At 39.1% G+C, this 24,875-nt stretch overlaps 1 protein-coding gene across 1 annotated transcript in view; it reads left to right on the top strand.

The window, feature by feature from the left end:
• The window catches only part of KIF4A (kinesin family member 4A), a 122,219-nt gene that overhangs the window by 81,412 nt on the left and 15,932 nt on the right, over positions 1 to 24,875 (top strand). The window contains exons 19-25 of the mRNA XM_054470746.2: positions 7,082 to 7,165; positions 7,650 to 7,763; positions 16,132 to 16,287; positions 16,410 to 16,510; positions 22,354 to 22,483; positions 23,652 to 23,822; positions 24,502 to 24,609. Coding sequence (XP_054326721.1) covers positions 7,082 to 7,165; positions 7,650 to 7,763; positions 16,132 to 16,287; positions 16,410 to 16,510; positions 22,354 to 22,483; positions 23,652 to 23,822; positions 24,502 to 24,609 — 864 coding nt within the window. The remainder of the gene's footprint in view (positions 1 to 7,081; positions 7,166 to 7,649; positions 7,764 to 16,131; positions 16,288 to 16,409; positions 16,511 to 22,353; positions 22,484 to 23,651; positions 23,823 to 24,501; positions 24,610 to 24,875) is intronic.

Below are 24,875 nucleotides of genomic sequence, written 5' to 3' on the forward strand. Positions count from 1 at the left end.
GTCAGGAATTCGAGACCAGCCTGGCCAACATGGTGAAACCCTGTCTCTACTAAAAGTACAAAAATTATTCGGGTGTGGTGACACACACTTGTAATCCCAGCTACTTGGGAGGCTGAGACACAAGAATTGCTTGAACCCAGGTGGCCAAAGGTTGCAGTGAGCCAAGATCACACCGCTGTACTCCAGCCTGGGCGATAGAGTGAGATTCTGTCTCAGGAAAAAAAAAAAAAAAGACAGAAATACCCATTTCTCAGAAACTCTTCTGAAAACTAGAAGCAGTGGAAACACTTCCCAACTCATTCCATGAAGTTTGTGTTCCCTGATACCAAAACCAAAGACATCACAAGAATACTACAGATCAATATATCTTAATATAGGCATGAAAATCCTCAACAAAATTCTGGCAAACTGAATCCATCAACATTTAAAAAGGATGATAGGCTGGGCGTGGTGACTCACATCTGTAATCTCAGCACTTTGAAAAGCCGAGATGGGCAGATCACTTGAGGTCAGAAGTTTGAGACCAGCCTGGCCAACATAGCGAAACCCTGTCTCTACTGAAAATACAAAAAAAAAAATTAGCTGAGCATGGTGGCATGTGCCTGTAATCCCAGCTACTCGGGAGGCTGAGGCACGAGAATTGCTTGAACCCAAGAGGCAGAGGCTGCAGTGAGCCAAGATCGTGCCACTGCACTCCAGCCTGGGCAACAGAGTGAGGCACTGTCTCAAAAACAACAACAACAACAACAACAAAAAAGGATGATACACTTAAGACCAAGTGAGGTCCATCTGAAAAATGCAAAGTTTGTTTAATATATGGAAATCAATTTATGTTATATACTGTATCAGTAGGAAAGAGCACAAGAACCACATGATCATCTCAATAGACACAGGAAAAGCATTTGACAAAAATCTAACACTCCTGATAAAAACACTCAAGAAACTAGGAATAGAAGAGAACTTCCTCAGCATAATGAAGGGCATGTATGAAAAACCCATAGCTAACATCATACTTAATGGTGAAAAAGAGCATACTTTTCCCCTAAGATCAAGAACAAGACAAGGATGTCCACTCCTGCCATATCTATTCAATATTGTCCTGGAGGTTCTAACCAGGAAGTTTAGGGAAGAAAAATATATAAATGGCATCTAAACTGGAAAAGATGAAGCAAGACTATCTCTGTTTATAGATGACATGATCTTGTATATAGAAAATCCTAGAGAATCCACTAAAAGTCTATTAGAATTAATATATGAGTTCAGCAAGGTTGCAGAATATAAGATCAATATAAGAAAATAAGTTGTGGTCTGGCACGGTGGCTCAAGCCTGTAATCCTAGCACTTTGGGAGGCCAAGGCAGGCATATCACTTGAGGCCAGGAGTTCAAGACCAGCCTGGCCAACACGGTGAAACCTCGTCTCTACTAAAAATACAAACATTAGCCAGGCATGGTAGCACATGCCTATAGTCCCAACTACTTGAGAGGCTGAGGCACGAGAATCATTTGAACCCAGGAGGCAGAGGTTTCAGTGAGCTGAGATCAGGCCACTGCACTTCAGCCTGGGCTACAGAACAAGGCTCTGTCTCAAAAACAAACAAAAAAACAAACGAAAAAAAAAAAGGAAAAGAAAAGAAAATCAGTAGTATATTTATATACTAGCAATTAACAATTTGACAATGAGATTAATAAAACAATCCCAGGGCCGGGTGTGGTGGCTCACGCCTGTAATCCCAGCACTTTGGGAGGCCGAGGTGGGCAGATCACAAGGTAAGGAGTTCGAGATCAGCCTGGCCAACATAGTGAAACTCTGTCTCTACTAAAAATACAAAAAATTAGCTGGGTGTGGTGGCAGGCACCTGTAATCGCAGCTACTCAGGAGGCTGAGGCAGGAGAATCACTTGAACCCGGGAGGTGGAGGTTGCAGTGAGTCGAGATCATGCCACTACACCACTCCAGCCCAGGCAACAGTGCAAGACTCTGTCTCAAGAGAAAAAAAGAAAGAAAACAATTCCATTTATAATAGCATCAATACAAATAAAATACTTAGGAATAACTTTAGCAAAAGAAGTGTAAGACTTGTATACTTGAAAACTACTGAACATCATTGAATTTAATTAAGGAAGACTTAAATAAATGGAAGGTTATCCCATGTTCATGGGCAGGAAGACTTGATATTCTAAAGATGGAATACCCTTCAGATTGCCTTACAGATGCAACACAATCCCAGTGAAATTCCATCTGGTTTCTTCACAGAAACTCACAAGCTGATTCTAAAATATATATGGAAATGCAAGGGACCTAGAATATTCAAAGCAATCAAGGAGAAGAACAAATTTGTAAATGTCACATTTACTGATTTAAAAACTTTCTACAAAGCTACACTAATCAAGACTGTGTGGTACTGTGTAAAGATAGACATATAGGTCAATGGAATAAGATTGAGAATCCAGAAATAAACTTACACACTTATGGCCAGTTGATTTTCAACAGTAATGCCAAGACAATTCAATGAGGAAAACAATTTTGTCTTTTCAACAAATAGTCCTAGAACAACCGGGTAGTCACATGCAAAATAATGAAGTTGAAACTTGTGGCCAGGCACAGTGGCTCACGCCTGTAGTCCCAGCACTGTGGGATGCCGAGGCGGGTGGATCACTTGAGGTCAGGAGTTCAAGACCAGCCTGGCCAACATGGCGAAACCCCGTCTCTACTAAAATCACAAAAAAATTAGCTGGGCATGGTGGTACGTGCCTGTGATCCCAGCTACTCTGGAGGCTGAGGCAGGAGAATCACTTGAACCTGGGAGGCAGAGGTTGCAATGAGCTGAGATCACGCCCCTGCACTCCAGCCTGGGCAACAGAGTGAGACTCTGTCTCAAAAAGAAACGCTCTCATACCATATACAAAAATTAAAGCAGATCAAAAACCTAAACGTACGAGCTAAAACTATAAATCTCTTAGAAGAAAACATAGGTGTTAATCTTTGTGACTTTGGATTAGACAATGATTTCTTAGATGTGACACCTAAAGTACAAACAGCTAACCAAAAAAGAGTTAAATTAGACAAAATTAAAAGCTTTTGCATTGTAAACAATACCATCAAGAAAGTGAATATGATCAGGCATGGTGGCTCATGCCTGTAATCTCAACACTTTGGGAGGCCGAGGTGGGAGGATTGCTTGAGCCCAGGAATTTGACCCTACCCTGGGCAACATAGCAAGACCCCATCTCTAACAAAAAAAAAGAAAGAAAGAAAGTTAATAGCCAGTCCATAGATTGGGAGGAAAATATTTGCAAATCATATAGCTGATAAGAGTCTTATATCCAAGATAGATAAAGAACTCTTACCAGCTGGGCGCGGTGGCTCACACCTGTAATCCCAGCATTTTGGGAGGCCAAGGCGGGCGGATCACCTGAGGTCAGGAGTTCGAGACCAGCCTGACCAACACGGAGAAACCCCGTCTCTACTAAAAATGCAAAAAAATTGTCCGAGTGTGATGGCACATGCCTGTAATACCAGCTACTGGGGAGGCTGAGGTAGAAGAATCGCTTGTATCTGGGAGGCGGAGGTTGCGGTGAGCCGAGATCGTGCCATTGCACTCCAGCCTCGGCAATAGAGTGAGACTCCATCTCAAAAAAAAAAAAAAAAAAAAAAAAAAAAAAGAGCTCTTACCAATCAACAATAAAAATATAACCCAGTTTTAAAATGGGCAAAGCAATAAGTACATGAAAAGGTGCTCAATGCCATTTGCCATCAGAGAAATACAAATCAAAACCACAGTGAGATGCAATTTCACATCTACTAGGATGGCTATAAACAGAAAGACAGATAATAATAAGTCTTAGCAAGAATGTGGAGACACTGAAAGCCTCATACATTTTCAGTAGGATGGGAAAATGGTATAGCTGCTTTGGCAAACAGTTTAGCAGTTTATCAAAAGGCTAAATAAAAACCTAGAGGTACCATGTGATCCAGCAATTTCACTCTTAGTTTTGTCTACCCAGGAGATACGAAAACATGTCATATATGCAAAAACTTGTACCCAGATGTTCATGCAGCAGTAGTCATAATAGCCAAAAAGTGGAAAAACCCAACATGTCCATCAACTGATGAATGGGTAAATAAAATGTGGTCTATTCATACACTGGAGTATTATTCAGCCATACAAAGGAATGAAGTCCTGAGACATGCTACAACATGGATGAGGCTTGAAAACATTTTGCTTAGTGAAAGAAGCCAATCACAAAAGACCATATATGATAGGATTCCATTTATATGAAATATCCAGAGTAGGACATTAAAATCTGTAGAGACAAAAAGTAGATTAGTGGTTGTCTAGGGCTTTGGGGTGGGGTGATGGGGTTGTAGGGTGATCACTAAACAGTATATTTCTTTTTGTGGTAATGAAAATGTTCTAAAATTAAGTGTGGTGATGTTTACATCAACTGTGTGAATGTGCCAAAAGCCATTGAATCATGTACTTTAAATGAGTGAATTGTATGGTATGTGAATTATATCTCAATAAAACTGTTAAGAAAAACAAAAGAAGAAAGGAGACATCTCTGTAAAGTGATGACAACTTTATATTCTACAGGAATATATATTCCACATTGACAAGGATCTTTGTTTTGCTCACTTCTGTATTTCCAATGGCTAGAACAGTGGCTGGCAAGTAGTGGGCACTCAATAATGTTTAGTGAATGATTTTAATCATAATTAATGCAAAATCTACCTTTCAAAAAATGAAGGAAGTAGGGCAACAAAAAGTACCACGGGCTTTTCAGTGACTGGAAAGTCAGAGGAAACAGCTAGTTTGAAGAGACAAAGTTGGTTTTAGGAGGATAATCTTTGGGATGGAGAGACCTAGAAAATATTGGATAATGTTGGCCTAGAGTTCAAGGGAGAAGTTGGGCTGGACTTTGCAATTAAGAGCTGTCTTTGGGAGGCCAAGGCGGGTGGATCACGAGGTCAGGAGTTCGAGACCAGCCTGACCAACATGCTGAAGCCCCGTCTCTACTAAAAATACAAAAAAAATTAGCCAGGTGTGGTGGCACATGCCTGTAATCCCAGCTACTCAGGAGGCTCAGGCAGGAGAATCGCTTGAACCCGGGAGGTGGAGGTTGCAGTGAGCAGAGATGGAGCCACTGCACTACAGCCTGGGCGACAGAGGGAGACTCCGTCTCAAAAAAAAGAGTTGTCTGCATAGAGGTGAAAAATGAAACTTTGGGAGTAATGAGATAATGGAGACAGAGAATATATGGAAAAAGAAGGCTGAGAAGAGAATCTCTTTTTTTTTTTTTTTTTTGGTCTCACTCTGTCATCCAGGCTGGAGTGCAATGGCACCATCTTGGCTCACTGCAACATCTGCCTCCTGGGTTCAAGCCTCCTGAGTAGCTGGGACTACAGGTTCATGCCACCATGCCTGGCAATTTTTTTTTGTATTTTTAGTAGAGACAGGGTTTCGCCATGTTGGCCAGGCTGGTCTTGAACTCCTGACCTCAGGTGATCCACCAGCCTCAGCCTCTCAAAATGCTGGGATTACAGGCATGAGCCACCATGCCCAGCTGAGAATCTATTTCATGTATATGAAAATGAAAAGAAGACAATGAAATTTGTAAGGCAGAAAAAGAATTAGGATGGTATGGGGAAGTTATTGGTAGTGCTAACGATGCTGGGAGAGAAGCCAAAGAAGATAGTGACTGTAAAAACACCATTGAATTTAACAAGTAGGAAATTCCAGGACAATTGGTAGGAACTACTTACAAGGGGATTATGGAGTGACCAGTAATGACAATTGGAAGCACTAAACATAGACCTCTCTTTCAAAAAGTCTGGTACTAAGAAGACTGTTGACTTTTCTCTTTCCACTGGACTAGCTTAGTCCTCTGGCTGTTTCTTTAATTATCTTGACTTTTCATTTCAACACACATCATATTTTATTATAATTGTATTGCATGTTGTTTGTATTCTCTGGTAATCTTTGTAGGAGTAGTAACCATGTCATGTTTATCTCTGTATCCTAGACACCTAGCCCAGTGCCTAATGTGTAGTTGATGGCACAGTAAATATTATATTGTTAAATGAAATGAATTGTTCTAGCATGCTGACAAAGACATGACAAAAATGGCTGACCATTCTATCCAGATTGGATAGGAACAAGTGAAGCCAGAAGGAGCTTAATGGATTATTAGAAGAGGGAAATGGCCAAGAAATCAAAGCAGTTAAATATTGTGTGCTCAGCTGAAGCAGGTGATACCCCATAGTATTTCTTGGTATTCTTTATCTTTAATCTCTGGGAAGAAAGAGCACATTCAGTAATTACCTGTTTTTATTTTTATTTTAGATTCAGGGGGTACAGGAGCAGGTTTGTTACAAGGGTATATTGTGTGATGCTGAGCTTTGGGCTTCTACTGATCCCATCACCCAGATAGTGAACATTGTACCCAATAGGAAGTTTTTCAGCTCTTGCCCCCCTTTCTCCATCCCTCCCTCCTTTTAGAGCCCCCAATGTCTATTGTTTCTATCTTTATGTCTGTGTGTACCCAGGTTAACCTTGTTTTGTTCAAAAATGAAAAACCTCTTTTTTTAGCTGCGGGTTACTTTAATTTTATAGGTGGTTGGCTATGTGATAGGCTTTCTCTTTTTTGCCAGCCACCTGGGTTTTATAATGGATGGACAGGTAGGGTTGATGGGAAAAGAATACTGGTCTATTTTTCAGGAGACCTGAATCCCACCTCTGTCAATAACTACCTATGTGGAAAGAACTGTTCATTAGATGATCTTTAAGCTTCCTTCCAGGCCTCACATTCTAGGATATTATTTCTAGTAGTTGACTTATGACTGAGACTCAAGAATTTGGCCACAGAGCAATAAGCCAAAGGGAAAAACCACTTCCCCTCTACACACAAACATGGTTTCTAGAACTACGAGTTTTTGACTCATAGGAGAAGATGAAGGCAGCTCACTGTATTGTAGTTAACCTTACAAATCAAGGATGTCTTGAGAGACACGTTAGTTATAGTATAAGGTTTTATTTTAGCTAGCTGAACAGCAATTAATATCTGACTTTTTTCTTGTCAGGACCGTAAGAGGCAATATGAGCTGCTGAAACTTGAAAGAAACTTCCAGAAACAATCCAATGTGCTCAGACGTAAAACGGAGGAGGTAAGAAAATTCGATCTGCTAGGTCAAGTGTATTGTCATCTTCAGGCTTAAATGCTTGCAAAGTAATATCCTTTAAACTAGCAAGCGTCCTGAGAAACCAGGGATGCCAATCTTCACAAGCAATTCCTAAATCTTGATCACTGTTTATATGCCACTGTGAGCAGATAAAAACTTAATGAAAAATGGTACTGTTCAAATAAGGATTTTTTCCTAATTGGACTTGAGCCTTTCCTGAAAAAACAAAGTGATATTGATATGTGACATTTCTAGACACTTTTAGTCTGCAGAGCTTCCTTGAAGTATATTCCTCCCCTAGGCGCCAAAGCAGTAGCTGTTCACCAGTGTTATGTCCATGGAAGTTTATAAACCTGGTTCCTATAGGAACTCAAACCCATAGAATTTTTATCTTTACTAATGTGCTAGAAATTGGATTTTTTTTTTTTTTACCATTCATTCAACATTACTATGTGCCAATTTTATTTAGGCAGCAGCTGCCAACAAGCGTCTCAAGGATGCTCTCCAGAAACAACGGGAGGTTGCAGATAAGCGGAAAGAGACTCAGAGCCGTGGAATGGAAGGCACTGCAGCTCGAGTGAAAGTATGAATAACTTTAACTGCCATTTCTCTTGTGGACACTGGGAACAGGAAAAAAGGAGAAATAGCGCTTTTTTTTCCTTTTTTTTAGAAGTAAACACTGCAAAATCTAAAGTTCTACTTGAAAGCCTTATTTCCCAAAGATAGCAGTGTCTTTGAACTGTTGTTAAAGACCAGGAGTATAGAACTCTTTCTATCTTTGCCCCTATTGAGGGTCAGTTACTTTTTTAAACAGCTTCATTGAAGTAGAATTGACATATTATAAATTGACATATTTAAAGTTCACAATTTGGCTGGGCATGGTGGCTGACACCTATAATCCCAGCACATTGGGAGGCTGAGGTGGGCAGATCACCTGCGGTCAGGAGTTTGAGACCAGCCTGACCAACATGGTGAAACCTCATCTCTACTAAAAATACAAAAATTAGCTGGTTGTGGTGACAGGTGCCTGTAATCCCAGCTACTTGGGAGGCTGAGGGAGGAGAATCGTTTGAACCCGGGAGGCGGACGTTGCAGTAAGTCAGGATCACACCATTGCACTCCAAACTGGGTGACAGTGAAACTCTGTCTCAAAAAGAAAAAAAAGTATACAATTTGATGAGTTTGGACACGTGTATACACCCATGAAATCATCACCATAATCAAGATAATGACAGTGTGCTTCATTGCCTAAACTTTGTTTGTATCCCTCTGTAATCCCTTCTTCTCCTCCCTGGTCTACCCGTCTACTCCCCATTTCATATATATTTCTTTATATCCCCACAATGGTTCCAGGCAACCATTAATCTGCTTTCTGTCACTGTGGATTTGTTTTCATCTGGAATCATACATTATGTATTTTTTTCTCATTTTTATTCACAATTATTTTGAGATTCATCCATGTGGTTGCATATATCATATACAATTTCTTTCCTTTTTATTGCTGAGTGGCATCCCATTCATTGTATGGCTATACCACAATTTGTTTTTATATTCACCTGTTGGTGGATACTTGAGTGGTTTCCAGTTTTTGGCTCTTACAAATATTGCACTGAACATTTGTGCACAAGTCTGCGTGGATTTTTTTTTTATTTCTTTTGAGTAGATAGCTAGGAGTAAAATGGCTTTTCTTGTATAGTTGGTGTATGTTTTAACTTTTAAGCGGCTGCCAAACTGTTTTCCAAAGCAGTTGTACCATTTTACATTCCTACTAACAATGTATAAGGGTTCTAGTTGCTACACATTCTTGCCAATAATTAGTATGGTCAGTCTTTTGAATTTTAGCTATTCTGTGTGGGTGGGTAGTGGAACCTCATTGTGGTTCTAATTTTCTTTTCTGTAATGACTAATGATGTTGGACATCCTTTCATGTGCTTATTTGCCATATGTATGTTTTCTTTTGTGAAATATCTGTTCAAATCTGTCTCCATTTTTAAATTGGGTTGTTTATCTTTTTTTTATTATTGAATTAAAATTCTTTCTATATTCTAGATATATTTAACAGAGGACTTCTGTGTTTTACAAATATTTTCTCCCTGGCTGTGGCTTGCCCTTTTCAATTTGTAACAGTGTCTTTTGAAGAGCAAACATTTATTATGTTAATGCCATCCAATTTATTGATTTTTTTTCTTTTATACTTAAACAGTTTTCATATCTTACTTAAGATCTTGGCTGGATGTAGTGGCTCACGCCTATAATCCCAGCACTTTGGGAGGCTGAGGCAGGAGGATTGCTTGAGGCCAGGAGTTCAAGACCAGCCTGGGGAGCAAAGTGAGATCCTGTCTCTACAAAACAAAATTTAAAAAAAATTAACCAGACATGGTGGCGCATGCCTGTAGTCCCAACTACCGGGGAGACTGAGGTGGGAAGATCGCTTGAGACTGGGAGGTCAAGGCTACAGTGAGCCGTGATTGCACCACTGCACTCCAGCCTGGGTGACACAGCAAGATCCTGTCTCAAAAAAATTTAAAACAGAAATATTTGTCTGGCCAGGCTCAGTGGCTCATGCCTGTAATCCCAGCACTTTGGGAGGCCAAGGCGGGTGGATTACCTGAGGTCAGGAGTTCAAGACCAGCCTGGCCAACATGGCAAAACCCCGTCTCTACTAAAAATACAAAAAATTAGTCGTGCACAGTGGCGTGCGCCTGTAGTCCCAGCTACTCGGGAGGCTGAGGTGGAAGAATCGCTTGAACCGGGGAGGCAGAGATTGCAGTGAGCCGAGATCGCGCCACTGCACTCCACCTGGATGATAGAGCGAGGCTTCGTCTCAAAAAAAAAAAATATTTGTCAAACCCATGGTCGCTAAGATTTCCCCCTAAGTTTTCTTCTAGAAGTTATATATTTTTAAGCTTTACATTTAGGTCTGTGATTCATTTTGACTGGACACCTTTGTCAAAATCAAATATCCATACATCTATTTCAGATTGTTTCATTGATCTATATGTCTGTTTTTATGCCAATACCAAAAAGTCTTCAATGCAGTTGCTTTTTAAGAAATCCTGAAATCAGGCAGTGTAAGTCCTTCAAAGTTGTTGTTCTTTGTCAACATTGTTTTGGGAAAACTAGGTCCTTTGCATTTCCATATACATTTTAGAATTATCTTGTCAGTTTCTACAAAACAGCTTGCTGGGAGTTGGATTAAGATTGCATAGAATTTATAAATCAATTCGAGGAGAATCAACATGTTAAGAATATTTAGATACACAAATGCAGTATATCTCTTTATTTAGGTTTTTAATTTCTCTCAGCAACATTTTAGTTTTTAGTGTACAAGCGTTGTACATCTTTTGTCAAACATATCCCTGAGTATTTCATATTTTTATGATATTGAAAATGGCATTTTTATTTCCATTTCCAATTGTTTAGATATTCTTGTTGGTTCTCAAAGCTTTTTTGTAGAGTTCTTAAGATTTTCTACCTAGACAATCATGTCATCTGCAAATATGGACAATTTTATTTCTTTTCTGTTCTGTGCTTTTTATTTTTTTAACCTTTGTCTTGCCTTATTGCACTTGCTAGAACCTCCAGTACAATACTGAATAGACTAGGTGAGAGGCTACAACCTTGCTTTGTTCCCAATCTTGGGCAGAAAGCATTCAATTTTCACTGCAAAGTATGATAATAGCTATAGATTTTTTGGTATATGTCTTTTATCAGGTTGAAGAAGTTCCTTTTTTTTAGCTTGCAAAGTTTTTATTACGAATTGATGTTGGGTTTTTGCAGGAGTTTTTTTTTCTGTTTCTGTTGAAATGATCTGACTGTTGGTTGATTGGTCAGTTTTTATTCTGTTATATGGCAAATGACACTGATTTTTCCCTAATTTATTCTGTCAAGGCATAACTGACATACAATAAAATATACCCTTTTGTTGTATAGTTCTATGTGTTTTGACAACATGTACAGTTGTGTAACCACTACAACAATCAAGATACAGAATAGTTCTCTTATCCCCAGAAACTCCCCTATATCTCTTACAGCCAATTCCTCCCACACCCCTGGCCCTTGACAAACGCTGATCTGTACTCTGTCATTATTGTTTTCTGTTTCCATCAGTGTCATTGAAATAGAAACATACAGTATGACTTCCTTCACTTAGCATAATGCATTTGAGATTAATTTGTGTTGTTTGTATATCTGTAGTTTGCGTGTTTTTGTTGTTGTCGTTGAGTAGTATTTCATTGTATGGATATACCACAGTTTGTTTATCCATTCACCTCTTGAAGGATATCTTAGGTTTTTTTTTTCCTTAGGTTTTGGCAATTACGAATAAAGCTGCTGTTAAAAACACATACACGTTTCTATGTAAACTAATTATTTCACTTGGGTAAATACCTAAGAGTGGGACTACTGGGTCATATGATAAGTATATGCTTAATTTGTAAGAAACTGCCAAATTGTTTATCCAGTTAGTTGTTTATTGCTTATATATAGAAATGCAATTTATTTTTGTATATTAACTTTTATCTCATGCCTTTATTATTCTACTAGCTCTTTTATAGGTTTTTAGGATTTTCTATGTAGACTATCATGCTGTCTGTAAATACAATTTTATTTCTTCCTTTCTAATCTGTATGTCTATCATTTCTCCTACTTGCCCTATTGCATTGGTGAGAACCTTCAGGATGATGATGAATAGGAGTGGTGAGAATAGACATCCTTCTGTTCTTCCTGATCTTAGGGGGAAAGCATTCAGTCTTTCACCATTAAGTATATTAACTGTAGTTAATTTTTTTGAAATACTTTTTGTCTCTAGTTAGTTGATGTGGTGAATTATTTTGATTGATGTTCAAATATGGAACCAACCTTGCATTTCTTTTTTTTTTTCTTTCCAACTTTTACTAGGTTCAAGGATTACATGTGCAGGTTTGTTTTTACATGGGTAAATGGCATGTTGCAGGGGTTTCGTGTACAGATAATTTTGTCACACAGATAATCAGCATGATACCCAATAGGTAGTTTCTCAGTCCTCACCCTCCTCCCACCCTCCACCCTCAAGTAGGCCGTGGTGTCTATTGTTCCCTTCTTTCTGTCCATGTGTACTCAATGTTTGGCTCCCACTTAGAAGTGAGAACATGTGGTATTTGATTTTCTGTTCCTGCATTAATTCTCTTAGGATAATAAATAGCCTCCAGCTGCATTCATGTTACTACAAAGGATGTGATTTTGTTCTTTTTTTATGGCTGTGTAATATTCCATTCCAACCTTGCATTTCTTGGATAAACTCCATTTAATTGTGATATATCACCCTTTTTATGTATTATTAAATTCAGTAATACATAAAAAAAAGTTTAAATTTTTGTATCTGTGTTCATGAGGGATATTGGTGTGTGTAGTTTTTTGTAATACCTTGGTCTGGTTTTGATATCAAGGTAATGCTGGCCTCAGAATGAACTGGGAAGTGTAGTCGTTTCTCTTCAAATGTCTGGAAGATTTTGTGCAGAATTAATATTGTTTCTTTCTTAAAAATTTGATAGAATTTACCAGGAAAGCCATCTGTGGCTGGAGAGATTTATGTTTCTTGCTTAGTTTTGCTTTTTGGGGAGAGGGATGTTAAATAAAGTTTTAAAAATAGATACAGGATTGTTCAAAGTTACATGTTTCTCCTTGAGTAAGCTTTGGTAGTTTGTGTGTTTCAGAGAACTTGTCTATTTCATCTAAGTTGTCAAATGTATTGGCATAAAGTTGTTCATCATATTCCCTTATCGTTCTAATATCTGTAAAATCTCAGCCAGGTGCGATTGTTTATGCCTATAATATTGGCACTTAGAGAGGCTGAGATGGGAGGATCACTTGAGCCCAGGAATTCGAGACCAGCCTGGGCAACATAGCAAGAACACATCTCTATTTTTTTAAATTAAAATTTTAAAAATCTGTAATGATGTCATCTATCTCATTCCTGTTTGTATGTTTTCTCCTTTTTCTCAATCAGTCCAGCTAGAGGTTTATCAAAGAACCAACTCATTCTTATAATGGGTAAAATGGTAATTTTTATGTTATATATATTTTACCACAATAAAAAAATTCAAAACAACTCCCAATTCATTAATTTCCACTCTGATATTATTATAATAATAATTAATTATTATTATTATCTTGAGACAGTCTCAAATATATTATTAATAAATATTAATATTTATTATTATTATTATTATTATTATTATTATTTTGAGACAGAGTCTTGCTCTGTCACCCAGGCTGGAGTGCAGTGGCGTGATCTTGGCTCACTGCAAGCTCCGCCTCCTGGATCTTATTTTATTTTTTTTTACTTCTGCATACTTTGGATTTATTTTGGTCTTCTTTTTTTTACTTAAGGAAGAAGCTAAGGTCATTGATTTCTTTCTTTTCTAATATAGGCATTCAGTACTATAAGTTTCCCCTTAAGTATTCCTTTAACAACATCCCACAAATTTTCATAATGTTATATTTTCACTTTCATTCAATTCAAAATACATTCTAATTTTCTTATTGATTTTTTTCTTTGACCCATGTGTTATTTAGAAGTGTTATGTAGTTTCCAAATGTTTGGAGATTTTTCCAAATGTCTTTTTGTTATTGATTCCAATTTAATTCTAATATGGTCAGAGAACATACTTCGTATGACTTGAATCCTTTTGAACTTATTGAGACTTATTTTATGGCCCAGAGTATGATCAGTCTTAGTAAATGTTCTATGTGTACTTGAGAAGAATGGGTATTCTGCTGTTGTTGGATGGAGTATCTATAGATGTCAATCATGTCAATTTGATTGATTGTGCTGTTAACGTCAGCACAATTCCTTGCTGATTTTCTGCATACTCGTCCTATCAATTATTGAGAAATAGGTATTGAAATCACCAACTATAATTATGAATTTTTTCCTTAGAGTTCTACATTTAGGATTAATTGATCCCTGTATTATTATGAAATGGACTTCTTTATTCTTGGTAATATTCTTTGTTCTAATATCTACTTTGTATGATATTACTGTAGCCCCCTCCAACTTTCTTTTTATTAATGTTAGTATGTTGTTTTTTTTTTTTTGTCATGGTGTATTTAACGTTAACCTATTTGTGCCTTCATTTTTAAGGTGTGTTTCTTTTCTTTTCTCTTTCTTTCTTTCTGTCTTTTTTTTTTTTTTTTTTTTTTTGACAAGCTCTTGCTCTGTTGCCCAGGCTGAAGTGCAATAGCACAGTCACAGCTCACTGTAGCCTTAACCTCTTGGGCTCGAATGATTCTACTACTTCATCCTCCCAAGTAGCTCAGACTACAGGCACATGCCACTACGCCTGGCTAATTTTTGTATTTTTTGTAGAGATGGGGTTTCACCATGTTGCTCAGGCTGGTCTCAAACTCCTGGGGTCAAGTGATCCACCTGCCTCAGCCTCCCAAAGTGCTGGGATTACAGGTGTGAGCTACCACACCCAGCCAAGGTGCGGTTCTTATAGGCAGCATATATTTGGGTCTAGCTTTTTTTTTTTTTTTTTCCATAGACAGGATCTCGCTCTGTTACCCAGGCTGGAGTGCAGTGGCGTGATCATAGTTCACTGTAACCTCGAATGCCTGGACTCAAGTGATTCTCCCATTTCAGTCTCCCGACTAGCTGAGACTACATGCATATACCACCATACCTGGCTAATTTTTCTACTTTTTGTAGAGACAGGGTCTCACTATGTTGCTCAGGCTGGTCTTGAACTATAGGTCTCAAGTGATCCTCCCAAAGTGCTGGGACTACAGGTGTGAGCCACTGTGCCCAGCCATGTCTAGCTTTTTTAATCCAATCTGAAAATCTCTACAACTTAATTGGGGTGTTTAGACCATTTACATTTAATGTGATTATTGATACAGGTAGGTTTGAGCTATCATCTTGCTATTTGTTTTCTATTTGTGTCACCTCTTCTTCATTTTCTTTTTCCTTTTTTGGATCAGTTGAACATTTTTATGATTTATATTATCTTTGTTTACTTGTACATGATTTTGTTTCATGTATTTTGGTGCTTTGTTATTAGGGACGTAAACATTAAGGATTATATTCTATTGAACAATTGGCTCCTTTATCATGGATCCTTTTTATCCCTAGTTTTTTTTTTTAATAGGAATTCTACTTCATCTGATTCTAATATAATCACTCCAGCTTTCTTTTGATTACTATTAGCATGGTATACCTTCATTAAAAGCAGAAATATTCTCAGGGATAGTTACTGTTTTAAAAAGTGAATTTTGGCTGGGCATGGTGGCTTACACCTGTAATCCCAGCACTTTGGGAGGCCAAGGTGGGTGGATCACTTGAGGCCAGCAGTTCAAGACCAGCCTGGCCAACATGGTGAAACCCCATCTGTACTAAAAATACAAAAATTACCCAGGTGTGGTGACACGTGCCTGTAATCCCAGCTACTTGGGTGGCTGAGGCACAAGAATTGCTTGAACCTGGGAGGCGGAGGTTGCAGTGAGCTGAGATCACGCCACTGCACTCCAGCCTGGGCAACAGAGCAACACCCTGTCTAAATAAATAAATAAAAAGTGAATTTACTGAATTTTGTTTCCTTTTTTAAAAATCCCATTCATCTACTTTAAAAATTAAAAATGGATATTTATTTCTTAAATAGAATAGATCATAAAATATTCAATTTTTTATTATGTTAAGGGCAAAGAAAAAAAAGAAGAAAATAAAGAACAGGGCACATAGAAATACTAGGAATCTGGAGAAAGATTTTCTGGAGAAAGCTTCTTTCTTGTGACCTTTTGGCATGTTGCTGTTAAAGGCTGTTTGAGAGGTACTGACATTTTTGGTAAGTGTAGGTATGAATGGATATCACACTTGTAGTTACTTCCAAATGAAGTTAAGTCTGGAGCTGAATCTAGCCCGTGAGCCAGTGATTCCTCATCCCTAACCCAGACATCACTGATTTCTCTTCCAGAATTGGCTTGGAAATGAAATTGAGGTTATGGTCAGTACTGAGGAAGCCAAACGCCATCTGAATGACCTCCTTGAAGATAGAAAGATCCTGGCTCAAGATGTGGCTCAACTCAAAGAAAAAAAGGAATCTGGGGAGAATCCACCTCCTAAACTCCGGGTAAGTACCCTCATGAAAAAATGTTGCCAGTAATCAGACTCTACATTCCCCAGAAATCCTCATAGCTTTGGAGAATTACTTTCCTTTTAGTATTTCACCCTTGTTCCCACTATTATTTACAGAGGCGTACATTCTCCCTTACTGAAGTGCGTGGTCAAGTTTCGGAGTCAGAAGATTCTATTACAAAGCAGATTGAAAGCCTAGAGACTGAAATGGAATTCAGGTAACAGGGACTATCTCTAAGCCATTATAAAAATTTATGCCTGGAATCAAAAATAGAACCTATTAATCTAGTAATTCAAAAGCCTTGTGATGGTGGAAAAACACAAGAAAATAACAATTTTTTTTAAACCAGACACTGTACTAGGTATCTTAGATACATTTTCTTATTCAATCCCTTTGATGCCTTATGAGGTAAGTATCATTCCTCTCATTTGAGAGATCTAAAATTAACTTGGTCATATGGAAGTGGGTTATCAGAACTTATTAACATTAGTGTCACTGAAGTTGGTATACAACCTCCTCGCTGCTAAATTTGACTGGCTTTTTAATAAATCACTGGTTAATTGGTTAATTTTTTAAAGGAAATTCAGCGATCTTAAGAAATTTGCCAAAGGTGATTAACTGGCTAACAAACAACAGAGCTGGGATTCAAAACACACTCTAATTCCAAAGCCCATGCTTTTTACAATACAGCACAATTTTTTCTCTATTTTTTTAACTGATAACTAGAGAGTCAGGCACCATAATTTTTGATGCAGTAGTGTCTCTAAGATGTAGAACCAATAACAGAATTTTAGAGGAACCAAAGAAATGATAATAGAAGAGCAACAACACAGAAGGTGAACTTTAGAGATCATCAAGAAAATAGCTATAACACGGGAAGTAAAGTTGTCATGAGCATTAAATGAAATTAGTAAAGTACTTAGCATATTAGCATATTAGTACTTAGCATATTACAGGTACTCAATGGGCCAGGCACAGTGGCATATTAGAAGTGCTTAGCATATTAGAAGTACTTAGCATAACAGTACTTAGCATATTAGAAGTGCTCAATGGGCCAGGCACAGTGGCTCATGCCTATAATCCCAGCATTTTGGGAGGCTGAGGCGGGTGGATTGCCTGAGGCCAGGAGTTCAAGACCAGCCTGGCCAACATGGTGAAACCCTGTCTCTACTAAAAATACAAAAGAAATTAGGTGGGCATGGTGGTGGGCACCTGTAATCCCAGCTACTCGGGAGGCTGAGGCAGGAGAATTGCTTGAACCCGGGAGGCAGAAGTTGCAGTGAGCCGAGATTGCGCCATTGCACTCCAGCCTGGGCGATAGAGCAAGACTCCATCTCAAAAAAATAGAAAAATGGCCAGGCATGGTGGCTCTCGCCTGTAATCCCGGCACTTTGGGAGGCCGAGGCAGGCAGATCACGAGGTCAGGAGATCGAGACCATCCTGGCTAACACAGTGAAACCCCATCTCTACTAAAAATACAAAAAATTAGCCAGGTGTGGTGGCACGTGCCTGTAGTCCCAGCTACTCAGGAGGCTGAGGCAGGAGAATCACTTGAACCCAGGAGGCAGAGGTTGCAGTGAGCCGAGATCGTGCCACTGCACTCCTGGGCGACAGAGTGAGATTCCATCTCAAAAATGAAAGGCAGACAGACAGAAAGAAAGGAAAGGAAAGGAAGGAAAAAGAAAGAGAAAAGAAAGAAAAGAAAAAGCAGGAATAGAAGTGCTCAGTGGAGGCTGCACTTTCTCAGGACCTCTTGAGGCTGTGTTCCCTGTGCCGTGGTCATTCGTATTGGCTCTAAAAAGTAAAAAGAAAAAGAAGTGGTCAATGAATGTTCTTCTGTCCCTCATCTCCTAGCCCTAGACCACAAAATTATGCTACACAGGCTCTTCTAATCATGATTATTTTAAGCAGTTTATGAAATCTAGAAGGAACAGAACCTTGACAGAGATTTTATCGTGTTTTAGGATAATAGAACCTTGGGATCATGTAATCTGGTTTTAGCAATACATACTAACTTTATCTTGGGATATATCTATAAATCACTCAACCTTTGAGTTCCTGCTTTGTGCTACACTGGATGCAGTTGGGATATACAGAAAAAATAGATGACATTGCCCTTGCTCTCAGGTGGAAATAGTATCATTACTCACAGTGGTGTCCTGGAATCATTTGCTAAAATTTCAAGAATGTTGTAAACCATTGTTAGTTTACAATTGATTATGGTGAGAATTTTTACACCACAGAAACTGACAAAAGTTACAAATCAGGGCTGGGGTTTTTGTTTGTTTGTTTGTTTTTGTTTTATGTTTGTTTGTTTTGAGACAGAGTCTCACTCTTGCCCAGGCTGGAGTGCAATGGCGCGATCTTGGCTCACTGCAGCCTCTGCCTCCCGGGTTCAAGTGATTCTCATGTCTCAGCCTCCCAAGTAGCTGGAATTACAGACACATGGCACCATGCCTGGCTAATTTTTGTATTTTTAGTAGAGATAGGGTTTCACCATGTTGGCCAGGGTGGTCTCGAACTCCTGGCCTCAAGTGATCGGCCTGCCTTGGCCTCCCAAAGTTCCAGGATTACAGGCGTCAGCCATTGTGCCCAGCCAAGGGCTGACTTTTTAAGTGCTGGTTGTTAAAAATTTACCTACATACCATATGCGTAAGTAAATGATTATGTAAATGTAGGGCTGGTGCCAAGTAGAAGGAATTAGAGGTGAGTTTAGTTAGGAGAACTTTTTTAGAACTGATGAGACTTAAACTAAATTTTGGAATAGATAAGGGACATGAATTGTCAGAGAAGACAGGAAAGGGCCAATGATAGGTGACAACTTTGAAGTGTTGTGCCCCACCTCTTCCAGAAGCCTTCCCTGACTTTTTAATCCCTCACTAATCTTCCTTGTTCTCTAAACTCTTTCAGAACTTATGATACTCAATTATGACATACTGCTGACATGTTATCTTTGTGTTTATTGTTTTATGTTTATTAATTTTGTCATTCTAAAGACAGACTGTAAGCTTGTTGAAGGAAAGGACTCTACATTAGACCAGAGTTTTCAAAGTGTGGGCCACAGATAACTAGGGAGCTCATGAGCCAGTGATCAAAACTATTTTCATAATAATATTAAGGCATTATTTGCCTTTTTTGCTACATTGGAATTTGCACTGAAAATGCAAAAGCCATAGTGGGCTAAAGTGCTGACACCCTAGGCTGAATGAAAGCATTGGCACCAACCTGAACTAGTAGTCATTGTATGCTTCACCATTCCATACTCTCAGGTTTTAAAAAAACAAGCCAGGCTTAATTAAGAGTGGTGTTGCGAAAGCAGTGAAAGTTGTTGATTTTACTAAATCTGGACCCTGGAGTTCATGCCTGTGTTACATCCTGTGTGACGAAACAGGAAGAACACAGAAAGCACTTCTGCTGCATGCTGAATATGATGGTCGTCTCAAGAAAAGCACTGTGCGATTGTTTGAGGTGTGAGCTCAATAGGCCTCTTTTTTCATGGGACATCATTTTTACTTAAATGAACAACTGACAGACAAACTGTGGTTATTAAGACTTGGTTACTTGGCAGACATTTTCTCAAAAAGAATAGAGCAAGCCTGTTGCTTTAAGGAAAACAGCTGACAGTGTTTGTTACCTAAGACAAAATGTGAGCTTTCAAGCAAAATTTGGATTTGGAAAACTTGTATCTGCCACTGTGAACTTGACAGTTTTTCATAACTTTTCTGATAAGACCAGTAGTGATATTAACAAGTGTGATTTAAAAAATATATATTTTATAGAATGAAATGTGTTAACATTTGGAAGATCTGCATGACTCTGGACTAATATTGTCCAAATGGCATTTTATAGAATGATGTATTGGTAAATGAGCCATTCAGATTGCAAGATAGACTGATGAATTTTAATATGAGAGAATACAAAAAAGTTTATTAATAAGTTTCAGATTCAACATTGCAACCAACTCTTAAGGAGGTACCGCTTTTTGAGTTTTAGTGTAGTCTTAAAACTATTTGCAGTTATCTGAAAAGGCTATTAAAATACTCCTTTTCCAATCTGCATATTCATGTAAGGCCAGATTGTCTTCATTTACATCAACTAGAACAACATGTCACAAAAGATTGCATACAGAGGGAGACATAAGAATCCAGCTGTCTTCAACTAAGCCAGACATTACAGAGATTTGCAAAAGTGTAAAATAATCCCTTTTCTTACTATTTATTATCTCAGAAAATGCTACTTTTCAGAAAATATGTAATGTATAATAGGTTTATGTTTTTGTTTTTGTTTTTTTGACAGAGTCTCACTCTGTCACCCAAGCTGGAGTGCAATGACGTGATCTCGGCTCACTGCAACCTCCACCTCTTGGGTTCAAGCGATTCTCCTGCCTCAGCCTCCCAAGTAGCTGGGATTACAGGCGCCTGCCACCAGGCCCAGCTAATTTTTTGTATTTTTAGTAGATACGGGGTTTCACCATGTTGGCCAGGCTGGTCTCGCTTCTGACCTCAGGTGATCCACCTGCCTCAACCTCCCAAAGTGCTGGGATTACAGGAGTGAGCCACCGTGCCCTGCCAATAGGTTTATGATTTTTTTTTTTTTTTTGAGACGGAGTCTTGCTCTGTCGCCAGGCTGGAGTGCAGTGGCACAACCTCCAACTTGCTGGTTCAAGCAATTCTCCTGTCTCAGCCTCCCAAGTAGCTGAAATTACAGGCACACGCCACCACCCCCAACTAATTTTTGTATTTTTAGTAGAGACAGGGTTTCACCATGTTGGCCAGGATGGTCTCAATCTCCTGACCTCATAATCTGCCTGCCTCGGCCTCCCAAAGTGCTGGGATTGCAGGCGTGAACTACCTCGCCTGGCCTAGGTTTATGATTTTTAAGTGAATTAATATATATTTTTTTTTTTTTGAGATGGAGTCTTGCTCTATCTCCCAGGCTGGAGTGCAATGGCACGATCTCTGCTCACTGCAACCTCCACCTCCCGGGTTCAAGTGATTTTCCTGCCTCAGCCTCCCAAGTAGCTGGGATTACAGGCACCTGCCACCACGCCTGGCTAATTTTTGTATTTTTAGTAGAGCCAGGGTTTCACCAAGTTGGCCAGGCTGGTCTCGAACTCCTGACCTCAGGTGATCCACCCACCTCGGCCTCCCAAAGTGCTAGGATTACAGGTGTGAGCCACTGCACCTGGCTAAAATTTTTTTCAGTTGTACTTTCTAATACTATAAATCTCTATAGGTATAACACATGTGAACAGAATGTCCTAGATGTCTTCAATAATTTTTAAGGGTGTAAAGGGGTCCTGAGACCCCAAAATTTGAGAACTACAGTCTTAGATTATTTTCATACCCATCTTCCTTATAGTACCAAACTTATCACTGCATATGAAGCACATGCTGGTATGCTCTTTCTCACTAGACACAGAAGAAATTTGAGAAGAAAGCTATTAATGAAACTGAAATACTGTGTAGACTTTGGTCTAGGACATACTTGATCAGAAAGTACCCGGAAGCTATAACCAGGGTCAGAATATCTAGTCTTCTTAGAAACTTCTCGGTCTTGTGGCAGGCACATCAAGATAACCTCTCACAATGCCAGCCATGGGTATCATTTTGGTACTTCATTGTAGTAGAGCATGTCTACCTGTTTGTTCTTTTGAGCTTTTTCCTTCAAGTCTCCAACCTGAATCTTATCCTTGCATGGGTGGACCATCATGTCACAGTCTGAGCTTATATGGCCTCAAGACAAAGTAACATATTATACTCAATCCACTACAACAAAAGCCTTACTGTGATAAGTCTTTCCAAGTCCCACTTTATGACCCATTTATTTCAACCAGTATTTAATAGAATAAAACCATTTAGATAGTCTCTTAGAGTCCCTTTGTTACAGGATTTGCGATACTGTGTAAAATCCTAACCAGATGACTCAAACATTATTTAAATGATATTTAACTGATAGCTCCATCCATAAAATTATTTGAAGTTTCTCCTCAGAGCTCTTCCCCCTTCTCCTTGATGTTCAGGCTACTTGCAATAAGGCTCACTGTTTCTTTCCCTGAAGGAGTGCTCAGATTGCAGACCTACAGCAGAAGCTGCTGGATGCGGAAAGTGAAGACAGACCAAAACAACGCTGGGAGAATATTGCCACCATTCTGGAAGCCAAGTGTGCCCTGAAATATTTGATTGGAGAGGTAAACATCACTCTAACCAGCAGTTAGGAGGCTGGCTGTGTAGGCTGAAATGGGATGTTAGCCTTGAAATATTGTCAAAGTGTTATTGCCACTTTTCATGGTAGAAACCCCAATAACACTAACATTAGAGAGTTTAGTAGATAAAGGTTGGTGTAAGCAAGTACAGGCCAGTCACTTACAAAAATATAACATGACTCACAAATTGATGCCCGTCGTGACTGGCCTATAGCAAGTGCTGAATGCATGTTAGCTGTTGTTATTAGGAAAGACCAGAATGCCATAGTGGGTCACTGGCTAAACATCAACTGTTATACTGTACTACTTTTTAAAACCCCTATGAGATGTATATTCAAAAATTTAAGATCCAGTCTAGAAAAGGGAAAACCTAAGCATCTTTTGACATATAAAGATTCATTTTAAGGAAAAGCCATCTTTGCTGACCTTAAAATGATATGTCACCTTACATTGTCACAAGAGGAATGAAAATTGATTGCCTCTGGTGATTGAAGCATTTTCACTCAAGACAAGCATACAAACTCCAAACCCACAAGTTTAAACAATGCTACCCTTTATACGTTTTTGTGTTAGCTTAGCAGATTTGTTCTACTAAGGAAATCTTGATCAGTCTTGTGAACACTGGTACTTATGATGTTCACCATCTGGGCTAGTAGTGAATGTAAAACTAGGCCAGTGTAGGATATGTAGCCTGAAGAGCCAGATCTACAGTCTCAGTCTACGAGTTCTAACATGTGAATATAGACATTCTGAAATGGGACATAATTGGCCATAAGGGTGTGTCCTGTGGATTTTGCTTAAAAATTAAGGAAGAACTTCTTAAATATCAGAATTTGTAATTGTCAGATACTGTTCAGATTAGGTTTATTCTTGCCTTGAGGCAGAGCAAGAAATAAAATGGCCTTAGCGGTGGCTTCTAGCCTCAAGATACATGTCTCAGCAGAAATGTGGACTCTTGGCCTGGGAATAGAACAATAGTATATTTACTATTCAGTGTTGGAATCCATATGACATTAAAAAATAAGAATAGACTTGGACATGGAGGAATTTTTCTCAGACCCTTTCAAGAAAGCTGACATTATCCTGCCTGTTGAAAAGGGGAAAGAAAGGTGGTCATTCTTCAGATAAACTGATCTTCTTTTATTCCTTCCAGCTGGTCTCCTCCAAAATACAGGTCAGCAAACTTGAAAGCAGCCTGAAACAGAGCAAGACCAGCTGTGCTGACATGCAGAAGATGCTGTTTGAGGAACGAAATCATTTTGCCGAGATAGAGACAGAGTTACAAGCTGAGCTGGTCAGAATGGAGCAACAGCACCAAGAGAAGGTAAACTCTAGCAAGTCAAGAAGCTATACTGTGAAACTATCATTGCCTTGTATTGTTAGTTTTTTAAAAAAAAGTGGGGATATGAAATTTCTTTAAAAAGTCCACGTGGCCTTTTCTAAATTTTGCAAATAAGAAGAAATCTGAAGCAGAGACGTGACTTGTCTAACTTAATACATACCAGTGACAATGGCTCTTGGTTTCCAACTTAAATATGAATATTAACAATATTAACATGCTGAGAAACAGGCCCGGCGTGGTGGCTCGTGCCTGTAATCCCAGCACTTTGGGAGGCCAAGGCAGGCAGATTGCTTGAGTCCAGGAGAGTGAAACCCCATCTCTACAAAAAATTACAGAAAATTAGCTGAGTGTGATGGCATGCACCTGTGATCCCAGCTACTCATAAGGCTGAAGTGGGAGAATCGCTTGAACCCGTGAGGCAGAGGTTGCTGTGAGCCATGATCATGTCATTGCACTCCAGCCTGGGCAACAGAAAGAAAAAAAAACTATGCTGAGAAACATCCATGCTGTACTTACTACTTCATGCCATGACAGCAAATGAAAACAGTTTACTTCTAAATCACAAGAGAGCAGTCACCTGGATCACTGCTTGAACTAAGTCAAAATTTCTTTTTCCCTTTGGTACCTTTGTTACCACCGTTTGGGTCGTGTCTTTCTCTAGGTGCTGTACCTTCTCAGCCAGCTGCAGCAAAGCCAAATGGCAGAGAAGCAGTTAGAGGAATCAGTCAGTGAAAAGGAACAGCAGCTGCTGAGCACACTGAAGTGTCAGGTATGATCACGAGGGAGAGGTCTCCAGAGATGAGTTTCACAGTACTGACTGAGACTCTTGTCTCATTTAGACCCTTGTACTTGCAGCAGAAAGTAATTAACTACTGGAAAAAGTATTTATAATGGTAGCCTCTACTGCCTTTAGGCCCTATTTGATCAGATTAGGGGTACTTAGAGTGTAGCCATATATAGGAATAACCTCATTTTTGGTACCAAAATGGCAGCACATACTCCATAACAGACTCTGAGGCCTTGTGGTTCTTGGCC

Source organism: Pongo pygmaeus, chromosome X (assembly GCF_028885625.2).
Source record: "Pongo pygmaeus isolate AG05252 chromosome X, NHGRI_mPonPyg2-v2.0_pri, whole genome shotgun sequence".
Taxonomy (NCBI): Eukaryota; Metazoa; Chordata; class Mammalia; order Primates; family Hominidae; genus Pongo; species Pongo pygmaeus.